Source organism: Anolis sagrei, chromosome 4 (genome assembly GCF_037176765.1).
Source record: "Anolis sagrei isolate rAnoSag1 chromosome 4, rAnoSag1.mat, whole genome shotgun sequence".
In the NCBI taxonomy this organism is placed as follows: domain Eukaryota; kingdom Metazoa; phylum Chordata; class Lepidosauria; order Squamata; family Dactyloidae; genus Anolis; species Anolis sagrei.
In genome coordinates this window covers 78907464-78924554 of record NC_090024.1, presented here as the reverse complement: position 1 = coordinate 78924554, position 17091 = coordinate 78907464, and the positions used below count along the sequence as shown (strand labels likewise).

The 17091-nt window shown below is 39.1% G+C and overlaps 2 protein-coding genes across 2 annotated transcripts in view; both read left to right on the top strand.

Annotated features, from left to right (window-relative positions):
• E2F3 (E2F transcription factor 3) overlaps nt 1-13167 on the top strand; it is a 33256-nt gene extending 20089 nt beyond the window's left edge. The window contains exons 2-7 of the mRNA XM_060774894.2: nt 2032-2143; nt 4019-4238; nt 6029-6187; nt 6755-6869; nt 9013-9148; nt 10773-13167. Coding sequence (XP_060630877.2) covers nt 2032-2143; nt 4019-4238; nt 6029-6187; nt 6755-6869; nt 9013-9148; nt 10773-11035 — 1005 coding nt within the window. The 3' untranslated portion in view covers nt 11036-13167. The remainder of the gene's footprint in view (nt 1-2031; nt 2144-4018; nt 4239-6028; nt 6188-6754; nt 6870-9012; nt 9149-10772) is intronic.
• A 3267-nt stretch (nt 13168-16434) lies between these two features.
• Nucleotides 16435-17091, top strand: part of CDKAL1 (CDK5 regulatory subunit associated protein 1 like 1) — a 284435-nt gene continuing 283778 nt past the window's right edge. The window contains exon 1 of the mRNA XM_060774897.2: nt 16435-16526. The gene's annotated coding sequence lies outside the window, so the exon portion shown is untranslated. The remainder of the gene's footprint in view (nt 16527-17091) is intronic.

The following is a 17091-nucleotide window of genomic DNA, read 5'->3' as shown; positions in this document are numbered from 1 at the left end:
TGTTTCCCCCCTCTAACCATGTTCTGCATGTTTGTTTGTTTTTGAAAAAACATAGTAGCAGGATTGGGGTTGCTATCTTTCAGGAAAACTCTTGGTCACAAAGACAAAAGAAAATAAGTTAGAGGAAAAGGTTGGATAACATTTCCAGTCAATGTTCCACCCATCTATTATGGTCATTATAAGAAATGGAGTGGATTAACAATATGCTTCCAGGGGTACTTAATAATAATAATAATAATAATAATAATAATAATAATAATCTTTATTTGTACCCCGCTACCATCTCCCCAAGGGACTCGGTGCGGCTTACATGAGGCCAAGCCCAAAATACATCAGTAAACAAACATCAATAAAACACTCAATAAAATACAAATCATATAAATCACATAAACAGGATATAACTAGGATAGGGTTTTCAGAAATGAGGGAACGCAGTCAATCCTAAATCTTATCTTTTATGCTGAACCTTTGTATGTGTGCACATCAGTTGTGACAATTATGGCAGTGAATTTTGACATTGAGCTTCATTTGAAACACCTGAAGGGTCAAAGTTTGCCCATGCCTGTTCCAAGTATTGAACTATGGCAGTTAAAGTAGTATGAAAAGGCATTAATTTTCCAGTGTCGATCAGGCATCCTCAAACGATGGCTGTCAAGCTGTTTGGGCCTCCAACTCCCAGAATTCCTGACCATTGAACAAGCTGGATAGGGTTTCTGGGAGTTGGAGGCCAAAACGTCTGGAGGCCAGAGTTTGAGGATGCCTGGTATAGATGCCCCTTTATACTACCAACTGTTCCCTTAGATAGTCTCTAAGAGGCCATAAAATCCCTCTGCGTACTGATATTCCAGAGTAATAGGGCTTTGTCTTTGAATTCAGGCCTACTTTGGTAGGGAGGGGGCTGCCATGTGAAAGCTGACTTTTTTGGGCAGCTATTCTTATCACCATAGTGCAAAATTGTAATTGTTTGTGGTATACATAGATAACCCTTCTCTAATTTGGTAACGTTGCTTAACAAAGTAACCTCACTGGTCTGACTTGAAAATAATGCTAATGTCAGTACTCACATATAGCCACCAGACTTTATCTGAAGCTGCCACACTAGAGGTTTTAACTATCTTGCTAGAGAAGGCCTGATTCAGCATATTGAGAAGTAATATATTTGGTTGGAGCATTCAGCAAAGGCAGCCTGAATATCTGTAGGAAAGCATAATTGTTTCTGAGTGATTAACCCAGCTAAAATTTACTGTAATGGGTAAATGGAGAATTATTCGTTATTATGTGTTTCAGTTCTGTTAGTGGACCAAAGAAAAGGCAGGTGAAATGTACAGTAAAGGGGGAGGCACTTCCAAAGTTTGTTTAACATTGTACTGAGAAAGGAAAAAATAGTAATGCTCCCATAGTATAGGATGATGACTTGTATGGAAAGTTGAACTACATAATGAGGAAGTTGGTTATCATTTGTGAACATATCCTAGGTTGGGTGCCAAACTATGACCTTAGGCTCACATTTGCATAACCCAATTCACACAGGCACACAGGAGTACTCAGGGTTCCATTTTCAAATACTTCAAGTGTTTCCTATCCATTGGGGTACATAGATATGATAATGGTTAGCTTTTTTTTTTTTTTGCTTAAAATAAGAAAAATGGCAACAGATGTTGAGGATGTTGGGGAAAGTTCATTTTCTTAGTTTTGACCAGGCCATACTGATTGCTAGGGTCCCCCCCTCCCCCCTCCCTGAAGCTAAACTTATTCTTGCAAGCTTGATTTCATTGAGTTGTCAAAGGCTTTCATGGTTGGAATCACTGGGTTGCTTGAGTTTTCCGGTCTATATGGCCATGTTCCAGAAGCATTATCTCCTGACATTTCACCCACATCTATGGCAGGCATCCTCACGACCTCTGAGGATGCGTGCCATAGATGTGGGTGAAACGTCAGGAGATAATGCTTCTGGAAAATGGCCATACAGCCTGGAAAACTCATGGCAACCCTTTGATTTCATTCTTTACAAGAACTTTCTTCTTTTGACAGGCAAAGCGAAGGCTGGAACTAGGAGAGAGTGGACAGCAGTTTCTCACCGAAGGATTAAGGACACCAAAGGGGAAAGGAAGAGCTGCAACTAGAAGTCCAGATAGTCCAAGAAGTAAGGAATCTTTGATTATTTATGTGAAAAAAGTGTGGTGGAGGTCCCAATATTTTGAGTCTCCGATAAAAGAAAGGGAAAAATAACCCCATGCAAAGGACTGAAGTACATTTCGTAGTTATTTTCCGTTGAACTCTTTTCAATCAAAATTATGACATCGCATCTCACACCACAATTTCTCTGTTATCCTATGTCTGTGAAAATAAGTGAAATGAGTCTCAGTACACTGAATCATTGGTTTACTGTAATGAAATAGTATAACCACTATTTTGAGGACTCTGTGGTAATCTGTAAGAATTCCTATTTGTGCCAAACATTTGATATTCTACTCATACTGAATTTAAATTGTCTGTTATGTATAATTCAGCTTCAAAAAAGAATCTTAAAACCTGGCTTTTCCGCTGCACCTTTAGCGAGTAGGTGCACAACATGATATTATTGCTCCCCTCAACGCTTCTGCCACTGGCGTACACGCCCCCCAAGTTTAGTTTCACAACTCTGTTTGTTTTTATGAGCCCCCTGCAAATAACCCACTCCTATTTTTATCTCATCAGAGTCTTTTAATTGTTTTATCCTGTACATATGGCCCGCCCACTGTTATTGTGACTGTGTTTATTGGAATGTTTTTTTCCCTTTTCCTTATGTAATTTTGATGATGTTGCCTGTTGTTTATGTTTTTGGTTTTATCTTGCTGTAATATGTTGTCCGGGCTTGGACCCATGTAAGCTGCTCCGAGTCTCCCCACTGGGGAGATGGTGGCGGGGTATAAAAAAAATTATTATTATTATTATTAACGTTTCTGGTTGGTAAACAAAGACACGGATGGAAATCTGTGCTGAAGGAGCTAGCTGGCATCCTCAGGGGGACAGGCTTGGGTTGCTTGCTGAACTTAGATTTATAATCCTGCTCACATTTTCTAATTCTGCAACAATAGGACCCCACACAGTTTTTTTGAAAGGTTGAAAGAACGATTGGCCCAGTAAAATAGATTTTATAGCACCACACAGTAATGCTGCGTTTTTCAGTGTCTTACTGTAGGAATTGTTATGCTGAATGATAAAAGAGCAGTTGTTCAGTGGTTATAATTAATGACTGTTGTTCTGAAACAGTAGTTCCCAATCTTTGATTCTCCGAGTGTTTTGGACTTTAACTCCCACAACTCCTAACAGCTGGTAAATTGGTTGGGATTTCTGAGAGTTGAAGTATAAAACTTCTAGGTAGACGACCAAAGGTTGGAACCTACTGTTCTAAAAGAAGAATTTATGACATTTTATGAGCTTTTATAAGCAATTATACAGCCATTATTTCAAGTCTCTATATGTGCACTTGCCAGAGGTTTAAGGTCTGCTGAAGTGGCCCTCTTCTTGTGTTCCACCTGTCAGAGCATGTTTTTAACACCACCTAAGCCCTTTATATTATTTTATGTTATTTTAATGCATGTTTGATCTGCCATGCATGTGACTGAGTGTACCTGAGCAAGAAAGACTCCAGATCAGTGGTTCTCAACCTGTGTGTCCCAAGACGTTTTGGGCTTCAACTTCCAGAAATCCTAACAGGTGATAAACTGGCTGGGATTTCTGGGAGTTGTAGGCCAAAACACCTAGGGACCCACAGGTTGAGATCCACTGCTCTAGATGATACATGCAGAAAAAGAGATCAAAGTTCTTCGTAACAATCAGTGTGTTCTGAAAAGGGACATTTTTTTTAAACATGCCACAGGAGTATCCATGTTGTGTAGTTATAGGTTCAGACACAAGAAGAAGCCATAAACTGGCTTACAGTTGTGTGTGAACCTGGTCATTGTATTGATTGTTTAAATGAAACACTGTTCCAATTTTAGAGCTGTCGTGATGTAATCTTTTTTTTTCCTTCCAGCTCCCAAGTCTCCTTCAGAAAAGACACGATATGATACATCTCTTGGTCTCCTTACAAAGAGGTTTGTTCAGCTTCTGAGCCAGTCTCCAGATGGTGTTGTAGATTTGAATAAAGCAGCCGACGTCCTTAAGGTACAAAAAAGAAGGATTTATGATATCACCAATGTCCTGGAAGGCATCCATCTCATTAAGAAAAAATCCAAAAACAACATTCAATGGATGTAAGTATCACAGTCCTGTATACCTGTTGCATATGGGAGTATTTCATGCCTTCAAATGTCACCTTCATATTTTTGATGATAAGTTTTCATGAGCTAAAGTGTTGCCTCTTTTTGGGATATTGTTTCAAACATACTTGGGAATGTGGACTGGTTGACGTGATCTTGTAATTAGTGGGATCAGAGAAAATTGAAATCCAAAAGCATGTAATAATGAACATGGTCTTATTGTGGCTGCTCCAGTAACATTATTACTATAGTTATTGAGAAGTGACACAAACATACGTCTATAAATGATCTGATACATTATCTTGAACTTCTTGTTGAATTCTTGCATTTAAAAATAGTGCCCTCTAAAGCTGAAGTGTTCCTTTTATTAATATTGCCATGGGATCTGTGACTGGATATGTGAATTATGTCAGCATTTCTACTTTGGCAACTTTGATGTAGAATTCAGTAATGTCATCCACAGGTTCATGTACCTGCTTATCTTCTAATGCTGTAATTTTCCAGCATGTGGCTTGTTGCATTTGTTGTAGAACAAGGACTCAGTGTCTATGCAGCAGAATATAGGGACACAAATCTGGCATCTGAAACAACAATATTTTAAAACCATTAGTTGGACAAATGTTTGATGTCTTTACAATGGCTATTCTTGAGTAAAAAGCTTCAGAAAAAAATGCCAGAGTTCATGGGTGGGAGGGTTGCAAGGGGTGGGAAATCACTATCTTTCTGATTCTGCTGATGCAAACACTTCAGTCAGCAAAATGACCTATTTGACCCTGCTTTATTGTTCAGTATTTTGGTTTAACTAGGGAGTCCTCCATAGTTCATGCTCTTAAGCACAGTATCTCAAATAGGTTTGATTTTCTCTGATCCAAAAAGGCAATTCTAATGGAAATATCAACAAGGAAATCATAGTACCCTGACAGTTACGAACTTTCGTGCTTTTTATTTATTGGTTCTCATTTTTCTTTCACAATATTCAATAAAAATATTTAATTAAAAACAAAACAAGACCAAAGATTAAAATAGAATTAAATTAATCATTAAAAGTTAACTAGATTAAATTAATAGTTTATAATAACTAGAAGAGTGTTTAAAAGCATGCAGTTTAAGAGAAAGAACTGTTAAAAAGCCACTCCCTTAAGCAAGTGACAAAGATTTGCCTGAATAATATTTGTTTGTAGAGAATGGTTCAGCCCAGCTTTCTTTAGTAAGGGAGTTCTAGGGAACTGTATGGATACTGCTTTGCTATATTGGTCAGATACTATTTGTAATAAACTTGGTGCAAAATAATTACGTTAAGAAGGAAGGACATGCTTTTCTTAATGTGGAATTTTATCTTAGTGGAGAAGGACTCTGTAGAAATTCAGAAAAATAAACTCTTTCCTTCAAATCCTTAAAATATGCAGAAATTAAAATTTAAAGAGCAAAATGGAAATAAGAGGAACATTTTTTGTGTACTGTGTCACTACTCAACCGAAAATTTCAACTGAAAAGCTCCTTAATGAATGTTTAACCTTGAATTGGGAAGATCATTCTTTCAAAAAGAAAAGTCAGAAAATGAGGGACAGCTGCTAGAAACCTTTCTGTGCACAAGTAAGGGAAATGTATTTGCTTTTAAAAAATGTTTATTCAAACTTTTGATACAGAAAGGTAATGTGGCTTGCTAGAGATCTTTGAGACAAAGGTTTGAAATAAATAGACAGGTGAAGTCTTAATAGAAACTTTTTTGTTGAACCTGTTGAGCTGCAGAAATCTCTCTGAATTCTCAATACATTTGTTTGTAGGGGCTGCAGTTTATCTGATTTTGGGGGCACATTGGCACACTGTCAAGGCTTGTCTAAGGAGGTAGCAGAACTCAACCAGGAGGAGAAGAAATTGGACGAGTTGATACAAAGCTGTTCCCATGACCTCAAGCTACTAAAAGAAGATTCTGAGAATCGGAGATATCCTTTTAATGCACATAAGACTTAACTCCTTGGAGAAATCTGACTCTTTATAATTACTGTTATCTTTTAATAGTATAAATCCGCCCTGAGTCCCCCCAGGGAGATAGGGTGGAATATAAATAAAGGTTTTTTTAATTGCAAATCTATCTGTCAGAATGTGTAAATCCCTTATTTTTACTGCATTCTAATATGGCTTTCATGGAAACAGTAAATATCTTGCTAAACAATGTAACTCACATCTCTAACACTCTTTCTGGGTTTCTGCAGTTAATGAAAGATTTATTTGTTGATACAAGATAGAAAAAGAACACATTTTTCGTAATCAACAAATGGGAAATATCGCTGAGCAAGTTCTGCAAATTATTCCTGCTCAGTGTAAGATTAATTTGCATTAGTATCGATTTATTTTGGTAGGAGATGCTTTCTTTTATTTTATATTTCTATTCTACTAGCCAAGTAGGGATAGAACTATAAAGGGGAGCCTCATGGGGTGTGTTTTATTTTTTTAATGTTCATTCTCTTGTCTGAAGTGCTGTTACTAAACAGTTCTTTAACATAGATTACATTAGCATACATTAGATATGAAGATATTCGAGAAATTGGCAGCCTTAAAGACCAAACTGTAATACTTGTGAAAGCTCCTCCAGAAACAAAACTTGAAGTGCCTGATCCATTAGAGGTAAAAATATCATTCTTGAGTAGCATAAATAGTATGGTTTTCTTCATTAAGCTGTATGGTCAACACTAAGCTAATATTTAAAATTTACCAGTTTTTGACAAATTGCATGTATATGTTTTGTTGAATGGAATAACTTCTTTAAATGGCTACAAATCTGGAGATCAGGGTTCAAAACTGCCTTGAGTCACCTTCGGGCTGAGAAGGGCGGTATATAAATACGGTAAATAAATAAATAAATCTGCACCCAGACACTGAAACTTATTGAATGACCTTGGGCAAGTCATGCTGCCTTAGCCTCAGAAGGTAAAGGTGAACTCCCATTTCAACAATCTAGCCTTGAAAAATGCAAGATAGGTTTTCCTCAGAAATGACTTGAAGACACACAAGAATAAATGACAAGAAAATCTGAAAAATCTTTTCATTCTTTAGAAAGCATGTTTCCTGTAATTTTCTTTCATAAATGATCACATATTCCATCTTGGGCCCGGAATGCTATTAGTAGCTAGGGTATGGCTCTGAGTTTCAGAGTAATATGTTCCTCATACTGTACACCAGATGCAGTTTAGTTGCCACAGATTTCACCAACATAAGTGATAGGACGTTCTTCAGCGGTAGCTACATGTAAAACACATTGCAATAGGAAATTGGTGATAAACTCTTGTATGGATGACTATTGTCAGATCACGTCAACTCATAAAATTAATAGCTTGTGTTCCATGCTGACCGGACCTCATTGCCACTTATGCAACCTGTGAGTCCAGGGATGTCGAGTACTCACAGACTGCAAACCTGATTTTTCTGGAGAAGCTTGAATCCCAGTCGCTCACCAAGACGTTCTTCTTGCCAACACGATCTCCATCTTTTTAGGGTTTATTTTCAGCTTCTTCATTCATGTCAGGTTCAGCGTAAAAGGACAATGGCTTCCTGGATGTTTGGTGACACTGGGAACTGAGCATCAGCAACATTATTTATTCTTTTATGTGCTGCAGTCCTTTTGTGGAGCTCATTGTTCTTCTTCTGTGTCTTGGCATGTGGTTAAGCGCAGAGATGGTGGCTAATCCAAAAGATCCAGTATTCCACATGACTTGAGTAGAGATTTAAACCTTAACTCTCCATAGCCTTGGTCCAGCACTTCAACCCCTAGAAAGATGCCAAAGAGAACCTTTCATTACCAGCCCAGCAATGCCCGCTGAATTTCCCTTCTGCAAACCATCATACTTTTCTTCTCAGCCTCTGATTGTTTACTTCCTCTCTGGGTTAGGACTGCCATGCCTATTCAGTGCATGCCCTCCATGTCAATATAGACAGGCATTCTGTGCTTATTATTACTAAAAGTAGTGTGTTTGGCTGCACTTTCAAATAGTTTGGGAACTTTTATCATACACATGGCTCTTTATCAGATTGGTTATCAAGAGTGAAATGCCTAGTTGCATATCATTGTTCATCATCTTCAAGTATAGTTTTGAAAGGCAGATTAATGTCTACAAAGATCATATATGTTGTGCACAGATGTTGGTTGAATTGTTTATGTAACAAATAAATAAGGATGATAGCTATCTCCTATGTATAACTATGTTCTGTTAGAGGTAAACAGATGGAGAAAGGGTAAGCAGAAATTGGGTATGCTTATTTCTACAGCAAAACATGGAGCCCCCGGTGGTGCAGTGGGTTAAACCGCTAAGCTGCTGAACTTGCTGACTAAAAGGTTGGTGGTTCGAATCTTGCTGTTAGCCCCACCTTCTACCAACCTAGCAGTTCAAAAACATGCAAATATGAGCAGATCAATAGGTACTGCTTCTACGGAAAAGTAACAGCACTCCATGCAGTTATGGTGGCCACATGACCTTGAAGGCGTCTATGGACAACGCCGGCTCTTGAACTTGGAAATTGAGATGAGTTGAACACGACTAGATTCAATGTCAAGAGAAAATCTTTACCTTTACAGCAAAACATGTATAATTTAGTTACTGGTAAAAGTTTCTCCATAGAAATTTAGTGCAGAATCTCGAAATGTGTTACACCTCAACACGGAAATAGTCCTGATAATGCATTCTTCTTGATGAAAAGTGGGTCATTAATCTCCACTAGGTACATCTCTTGCTCTGTGTTGAAATGTTTAAAAACCAAGATTTTATTTTTCTAGAATAAGCTGATCCATTTATCTAGTACTCAAGGTCCTATTGAAGTTTACTTGTGTCCAGAGGAAACGGATTATCCCAGTCCAATTAAAACGCAAGAGCAAGACCACAATGGAAACATCTCAAGAAACCTTTCCAAAGGTAACTTTTAGTAACATTTTTTGAGTTTCCAATGAAAGCACAATTGAATTTTGAATCATCATGTATAATTGAATGAGGATACCATATCAGGGAATGTGAAGAAACAAAAGCCCACCCACTTTCATGCATTCTGCCTATTCCACAGCTTTATGGAAACTCCTCATTATTACAGCAAATATTCCAAAATGGAGGGAAACCAAAGGATGGCAGTTGTGAATAAAAAAAGACAGGCCCAGGTTGTTAGCATCATAGAGTTAGAAGAGACCTCATGGGTCTCCAGTTCAACCCCATTCTGCCAAGAAACAGGAAAATCGCATTCAAAGCACCCCCTACAGATGGCCATCCAGCCTCTGTTTAAAAGCCTCTAAAGGAGCATCCACCACAGGCTGTTGTTGAAAGAAGAGCCTGTGTTGGCATTTGCTCCAACTCGGGTTCTTCTTTCATTTTGGAGTGAATGCCAACTTGGGTTCTTCTTTCAACAACAGCCTGGGCTGCTTTTTTTTATTCACAACCACCGTCCCTCTGATTTTCTCAAAGAAAAGGCTAGGGTCAAGACAAGCTCTTGGGACTATCCTGGCAGCACCATAACTGGAAGATAGGATACTATATGGGTGCAGTATTTCAGTTAGCCAACCTCTTTCTTGCCTTGGCCTCTTGAATAAAGAAAAGGGAGCAGTTTAAAAAACAGGCTTCCCCATCTCATTTGAATGTTGATTTTTGCTTAACTTATTTCTGAAGAGCTTGGAAATTTACTTTTTAGACTAATATTCTCAGAATTATTTACTGCCAACTTTATTGCCTGATTCTGAAAGTTATCCAAAAATGCAATCTTTATCTCTTCCCTTCACATTGCCTGTTCTGGATCGGCCTGTTGGTCATTAACAAGTTGTATTCCGCATTCTTAATTAATGCAATGCTTGGCAGAGGGGGGATAGTACATGATACATAATTACACTGTAGCTTAGTGTCCTTTTATAATATATATATTTGTTGTGAAGGATTTCATTGTTGGTTTTAATTTCTAGTGGGCCACCTTGAGGTAGGCCCTGCACCCAGGAAATCTGTGTGCTACCATTGTGCAGCAGGTTAAACCATTGAGCTGGTGAACTTGTTGACCGAAAAAGGTTGGTGGTTAAAATCCGAGGAGCGGGGGTGAGCTTCCGCTGTTAGGCCCAGCTTCTGCCAACCTAGCAGTTTGAAAAAATGCAAATGTGAGTAGATCAATAGGTACTGCTTCTGCAGGAAGTTAACAGCGCACCATGCAGTTATGCTGGCCACATGACCTTGGAGGTATCTACGGACAACACCAGCTCTTCGACTTAGAAATAGAGATGAGCACTACCCCTCAGAGTCAGACATGACTGGATTTAATGTCTTGGGAAAACTTTATTACCATTGTTGCCTAAATGTAGCATCAAAACCAATTTCTTCCCTGAGCTAAGCAAAGCAGGAATGAGAAACGGTATGTTTTAATGAGGTGAAGAGAGTTTGCTGCCTGCCTGCAAAATAGATGGTAGAGTGGGGGAAGGAACCATGGGTTAGATGTGGAAACTCTCTGTGTCAATATTTCTCATATTTTGTTTCCCCTTTTTAATGTATTGCAATGGCATTTTTTTCACAACAGATGTCATTTCTGAGAACTCAGGAAGTCTTCACTGTTCAGTAACTACAACAACCATCTCCCCACTGGCTTCTACCACCAACCTTTTGCAGCAGACCGAGGACCAAATTGCTTCAAGTCTTGAAGGGCCATTTGTGAGCCTATTGCCACCTCTGCTTCATGAAGATTATTTGCTTGGCCTTGGTGAAGAAGAAGGCATCAGCGACCTCTTTGATTATGATTTTGAGAAAATGCCTGCACTGATGGATGGATTTTTATGCAGCTGATTGTTCCCTGCTTCTCTGTTCTTCTTGCAACAATTCCTTTTTAAAAAATGAAACCAGAATGCCTGTTGTCATTCCATGTTAACTGTCCTCTTCTCTCTTAACCCTTTTCCCATTTCAGGATTAGTATACAGAATGCTTGATATTTGTAAAGAAGTATTTCCTAGAATAGTATTAATAGAAAGCTGCAGACTCTCATCAGAGTTACCTTAATCCAAAATCCCAGTAACTATTGGATGGCAGGTTATAAAGAATGAGGAGTGTCGTTTGTTCTGACTTACTGTGTCTACAAGCTTCATCAAGGGCTCAAGAACTGTTCTAGTCGCACATAGAAATTTTTCCTTAATATTTCAAACTGTGCCTTGTATTGAGAGTGTGTCTGTTGAGTCCTTGATTTGTATTGACAGTAATAGTAATTGAAAAGAAGTGTGTGCAAAATACAAAAAAAGGAACTTCTTCCAAAGTTTTCTGGGAATGTCTGAATTCTTCTCAAAGCTCCATTTTTCGAGCTAAGGTACTTACCTTTGAGGGAATTAATTTCCTCAAATCATTTTTTCTTGTAAAATACACTTTAAATGTCTTACAGTCCTAGATGAAACATAGAGATGATGGTTCCAGTATACCATTGGGTATTTGGAGCAGCCAAGTATGTGTTTTTGTAACTATTTGGAGAACTGAAATCCTGTGTTACTTCTATTTGGCAGGGAAGGGAAATTAGGCAGGGTATAGATTTTATGTAGACCCCTTCCCCTCCAACAGAACAGTCGTTTGGTAGGATTTCACTTATCTTTCCCCAAAGAGCTATTCATCCACAGCCCCCTATTTTGGATGGAGCTTGTGACATGCATCCTGCTGTCCATCCTGTTGAAATACTTGTGTGGGACTTCCAAATGCATATTAACCACTAGATAGATCAGGGTGACCATTTTGTCTATTTTAAAAAACTGGAAGTTTCAAAGAAGTAGATGTGAGGGTGTCATTTTTTTTTTAAAATGTAAACAAAGATGCACCATTCAGTTTAACTATCTGCAGTGTGCAATAAGACTGGTAGAGAAAGTTTGCGGTACAAAGTTGGGCGGTTTTAAAGTGCCTACAAGAATTGCACTGTGGGCTTTTTCTGCAAAAGGATATTTATGGCATGCTTCACTTTTCAAAACTCTGTGTTTGTTTTAGTGGGTTAATTGCCTCTGCTTCCAGTTTTGGGAGCTGATACAAAGCCGACACTTCACCCAAAGTGTAAATAATACACCTTTTAATACCCACTTTATTGAATAATAATTTATAACTCTTTTACTGGTATAGTGTATGTTCTGACATGAATAGAATTTGCACCCGGAGTTGTGTAAAATGTTGCCATTTTAGGTTAATAGGTTGAATAACCCAAACAGTTTGCATTAGCTTTTTTTTCTATCTGATACTTAATAAAATACTAAAATGTTTGTGTTTTATATATAAATATGTTTGCAGGTTTTCTGGTACCTCTGAGATGCTGCTATAGACACACATGAAATAGCTGAGTAAAAGTATGAAAGCTGTATGATTGAGTCTTGGAATATAATTGTGTAAAAAGAGCAACACATTAAGAACTGTTAAACAGTGTTAAGTGTGTTTTTTATATATGTACAAACATGTGCATAGTTCATTGGATATTTAAGTTGTGTGTTCTGATATTTTAGTCATCTAACAATTTTGTACAATAGGAATGAATTTATAAAACCTGCCAGAATTTTATAGCTGGTTTGTAATTTCTTGAAGAAAAAAAATAACGTGGGTCTGTAAATAATAAAAAATACAGTATTTAAAGTTTGTCTTGTGGAGGAAATTAAAAGGTTTGTGTGAACATGAATGCTTTTACAATATGAAGGGCACCGCTGTAGGAAGAATGAAATGAAAGGGAAAAATGTTATACACCATTTTGTACAAATTACTTACGTCAATTTCTGGGCAAAATACTAACCTTGAGTAAGCTAGTTCTACAAATCTGTAAAATAATGTAAAAAAACAAAAAACAAATAAAGCCCAAGAACAGCTTTGCATTTGTATAGATGGACCTGTTCTCAAGCAGTGACCTTGCCTCTTCCAATGTATGTAACTCACCATTTTTATGGTATTAAATAAAGCTTTATATCAGGAAATCATTGAATTTTAAATGCATTTTTCACCAAAAATGGCATTTGCAGGGGCAGCAAGCAAAATGTTGCAAAGTGACTAGGCTGCCTGTGTTTTCTTAGCAGTTTGATAAATGGGATGGTTTTAAATGTAGCGGCATATTGTACTTAAGCTTACCATTCATTCCACTTGATTATACAGATAGTAAAATGTACTTCGCTGTACCAGGGCTTCTTAAACTTCTCCACTCACAATCCTTTTCAGCCCTAGAAATGTTTATGTAATCCCAAGTATATGAAATAGGTATAAAAACCAAACATTTACTGATAATAAATCAGCATTTGCAAGACTTGCTTAACAGACTTATTTTCCATTTTATGAAGTTCAGCTGAAACATCTTCTACAGATGCCACTGCAAACACTACACGACAGATTCATGTAAATGTCTAAAACAGTGGTTCCTTACCTGTGGGCCACAGACCACCAGTGGGCCATGAGGACTAAAATCTGGTCCGCAAGCCTCCTTCCTCCTTATTTATTTATTTTATTTCCGCTCCTTTTGCATTTACTGCATTTGTTGACCGCCGTTCTCAGCCCTAGGGCTTGCCTCTACTTCCCTGTCACTGGCCATCCCGGCCCCCTTGGATAGATGACACCAGCTGTAGATTATTAAATATGGTTATCTGTGGGTGAGCAGATGGCGACTACTGGATGGCATATTGTCTGTATAAGAAACTAGAGCTGATGTGGTCTATCCAATGCAGGTTTTTGAATCAGCACCCCAAATAACCAAATCAAATCTAGAGTTGACCAAAAACTGATTCACAGGCCTTTTGGTACTAGTGTTGCAGAGTACTCCCTGGTCAAAAAAAGGTTGGAAACTATTGTCTAAAACAGGGGTCCTCAAACTAAGGCCCGGGGAGTGGATATGGCCCCCAAGGTCATTTACCTGGCCTCAGTCAGGGTCAACCTAAGTCTGAAACTACTTGAAAGCACACAACAGCAATCCTATGTCATCAGCCAAAAGCAGGCCCACACTTCCCATTGAAATACTAATAAGTTTATATTAGTTTAAAGTGTTCCTCATTTTAAGTATTGTATTGTTTTAAAGTGGTTTTTTGCACTACAATAAGATATGTGCAGTGTGCATAGGAATTCATGTGTCCCCCCCCCCCCCAAATTATAATCTGGCCCTCCAACAGTTTGAGGGACTGTGACCTGGCCCTCTGTTTAAAAAGTTTGAGGACCCCTGGTCTAAAACAACCACTAGGTGACATTCAGAAAAGTTTACTCTTGCCAGATTTGGGACCCCAGCATTGAGCTCAGGGGACACCATTTGGGGTTGGGACCCAAGTTTAAGAAGTAATGGGCTATAACGCATATTATAATAACTATTGGAACTATATGAGGATAAGCTGCCTTATGGTCTATCTAACCTGCTACTCCCACAAGGGAATGGCAGTAACTCTCCAGGGTTTCATTCAGGAGTTAGTCCTGCAGCATATGGTTGATGCAAAGGCTGAAATTACTGAGCTAGGAATGAACCCTGGTTATTGCTATTGATTTAGTCCTTTCCCCCATCTAAATCCAGCAGCCCTGGCAGAGTAATAAAAATCACTGATTTTTATTCTTGACTTGATTCACAGGTAGTTTACCATTGTCTTCCTCTGAGACTGGGAGAGTTTGACTCGCCCATGGGTTTCCTCCAGTCATAGTTCAAAGCTCAAACAACTAAACGACTCTTTCCTACTTCAGTTCTTGCAGCATAAACATTGAATCAAATCAGATATGTAATCTGTTATATCCCAGCTCCTGAAAACGGGTAGAGAAGTATGGAAGAGCCCTAGTGAAAATTGGGAGTGTTGTGTGGAGCTTGACATGAAAGTGGAGCTTCAGAATAGAAATGACAACTGGAGCTGTAGCTCTGCTCTATTATTGCTATGCTGTTACTGCAATAATAGATGAGAGAAAAATTAATTCTAGATTGATTAGAGAAAAGACTGTCTACACAGTTGAAAAAAAATCTGGCATCATCCCTGTCTATTGGACCTGCACTGATCCTGTTAATGCTGCACACACTTCCTTGTAAAATTGTCCTGGGGAACTCTCTTCTCCCATTTCCAATCCTTCAAATTATTTTCAGCTCTCTCTCTCTCAATCTCCCTCTCCCCCCCCCCCCCCCCCACTTTGTTGATCTTTGTGCTTTGAATGCGATTTCCCTGTTTCTTGGCAGGGGGTTGGACTGGATGGCCCGCGAGGTCTCTTCCAACCCTATGATTCTGTCTACATTGTAGAAGTAGGGCAGTTTGACACCACTTTAATTGCCATGACTCAATGCTATGGAAATAATGGGGACTGTAGTTTTTTAAAGTCTTTATCCTTCTCTGCCAAAGAGTACCGGTGGCTCACCAAACTGCAATTTGTATTATTCCATAGTACTGATCCATGGCAGCTAAAGTGGTGTCCAACTGCATTCATTCTACACTATTGGTGCACCCCTGTCAGGCATGCTAATAAGTGTATTTTCTGTTTGTTTGTTTTTTTATAATAACCACCTACCAGTAGTAAAGAACTGGTGGGATCATAGACCTGCAAAGGTAGTAGAAAATGAACATGCAAAAATACTGTGGGACTTTGGGATCCAGACTGACAACGTTTTGGAACACAATATGCCAGACATCACAATTGTGGAAAAGAAAAAGGTTTGGATTATTGATGTTGCCATACCGGGTGACAGTCACATTGAGGAAAAGCAACAGGAAAAACTCAGCTGTTATCAAGACCTCAAGATTGAACTGCAAAGGCTCTGACATAAACCAGTCCAGGTGGTCCCAGTGGTAATGGGCACACTGGGTGCCGACCTCAGCTGGCATTTTGAAACAATTGAAACATTGACAAAACCACGATCTGTCAACTGCAAAAGGCCACCTTACTTGGATCTGAGCGCATCATTCGAAAGTACATCACAGTCCTAGATGCTTGGGAAGTGTTCAACTCGTGATTTTGTGATATGAAATCCAGTATATATATATATCTCGTTTGCTGTGACTTACTGTGTTCTTGTGTCAGTAAAATAATAATAATAATAATAATAATGATGTATTATTATTAAACGCTACAGATAGGACAGGGAAGTACTAAAAAGTAAAATCCATGTCCGTGGATAGTCTTTCTTCAGCTCCAGAAAGTTTCCAAGAAGAGGAGTGTCACCTCTTTTGACCCCTTTCCATCCTCTGAAAAGGAGCGCTTCTCCTCGTTTCGCGAATCCGAAAGCGACTAATTTTGTCCCTTCTGCCGTGCCGTCCGTGTTTCCGACGCAATAGGGGGCGTGGCTTCATCATGGCGTCGCCCATGTGGAAGTAAAGACCGCGCTTGGGTTTTGCAGGTGAGTGTTGTCATTCGTGCAGCTGCTCTCCTTCCGAAAGGCGTTGTTTCTTTTTCCTCTTTGGGGCTGCGAGAGCGGGGGGAGCCAAACGGGTGGCCTTTGGCGGTGGGTCGCCCTTTGGGTGGCTGGGGAAGGGCGCAGGTCTCCAGATGGACTGCAACTCCCATCATTCCCAGCTGGGAAAGCCGTCGGTGAGGAGTGCTGGGAGTTGTAGTTCAGCTATGCGTGGAGGGCCGTCCTGTCCCCCATTCCTGAGGGTGGGGCCTTCGCCGTGTGGCAAAAAAATACTTTCTTTGCTTGCTGCTGTGTGGGCCGATATGGGCCTTACTTCATCACACTAGAGAAAAAATCCACTCAAAATCCGGTTTCTGCCTCCTGTAGAATTCATGGGTTTGTAGTTTAAGGAGGAGCCTTTAACAGCTTCACTAAACTACAAACCCCAGAATTCTGCAGGAGGCAGAAACCGGATTTAAAGTGGATTTTTTCTCTCCAGTGTGATGAAGTAGTAAGTCACCTGTCAGTTTATGGCTACCCCATGAGTTCCATAGGGGTTTTAAGGCAAAGA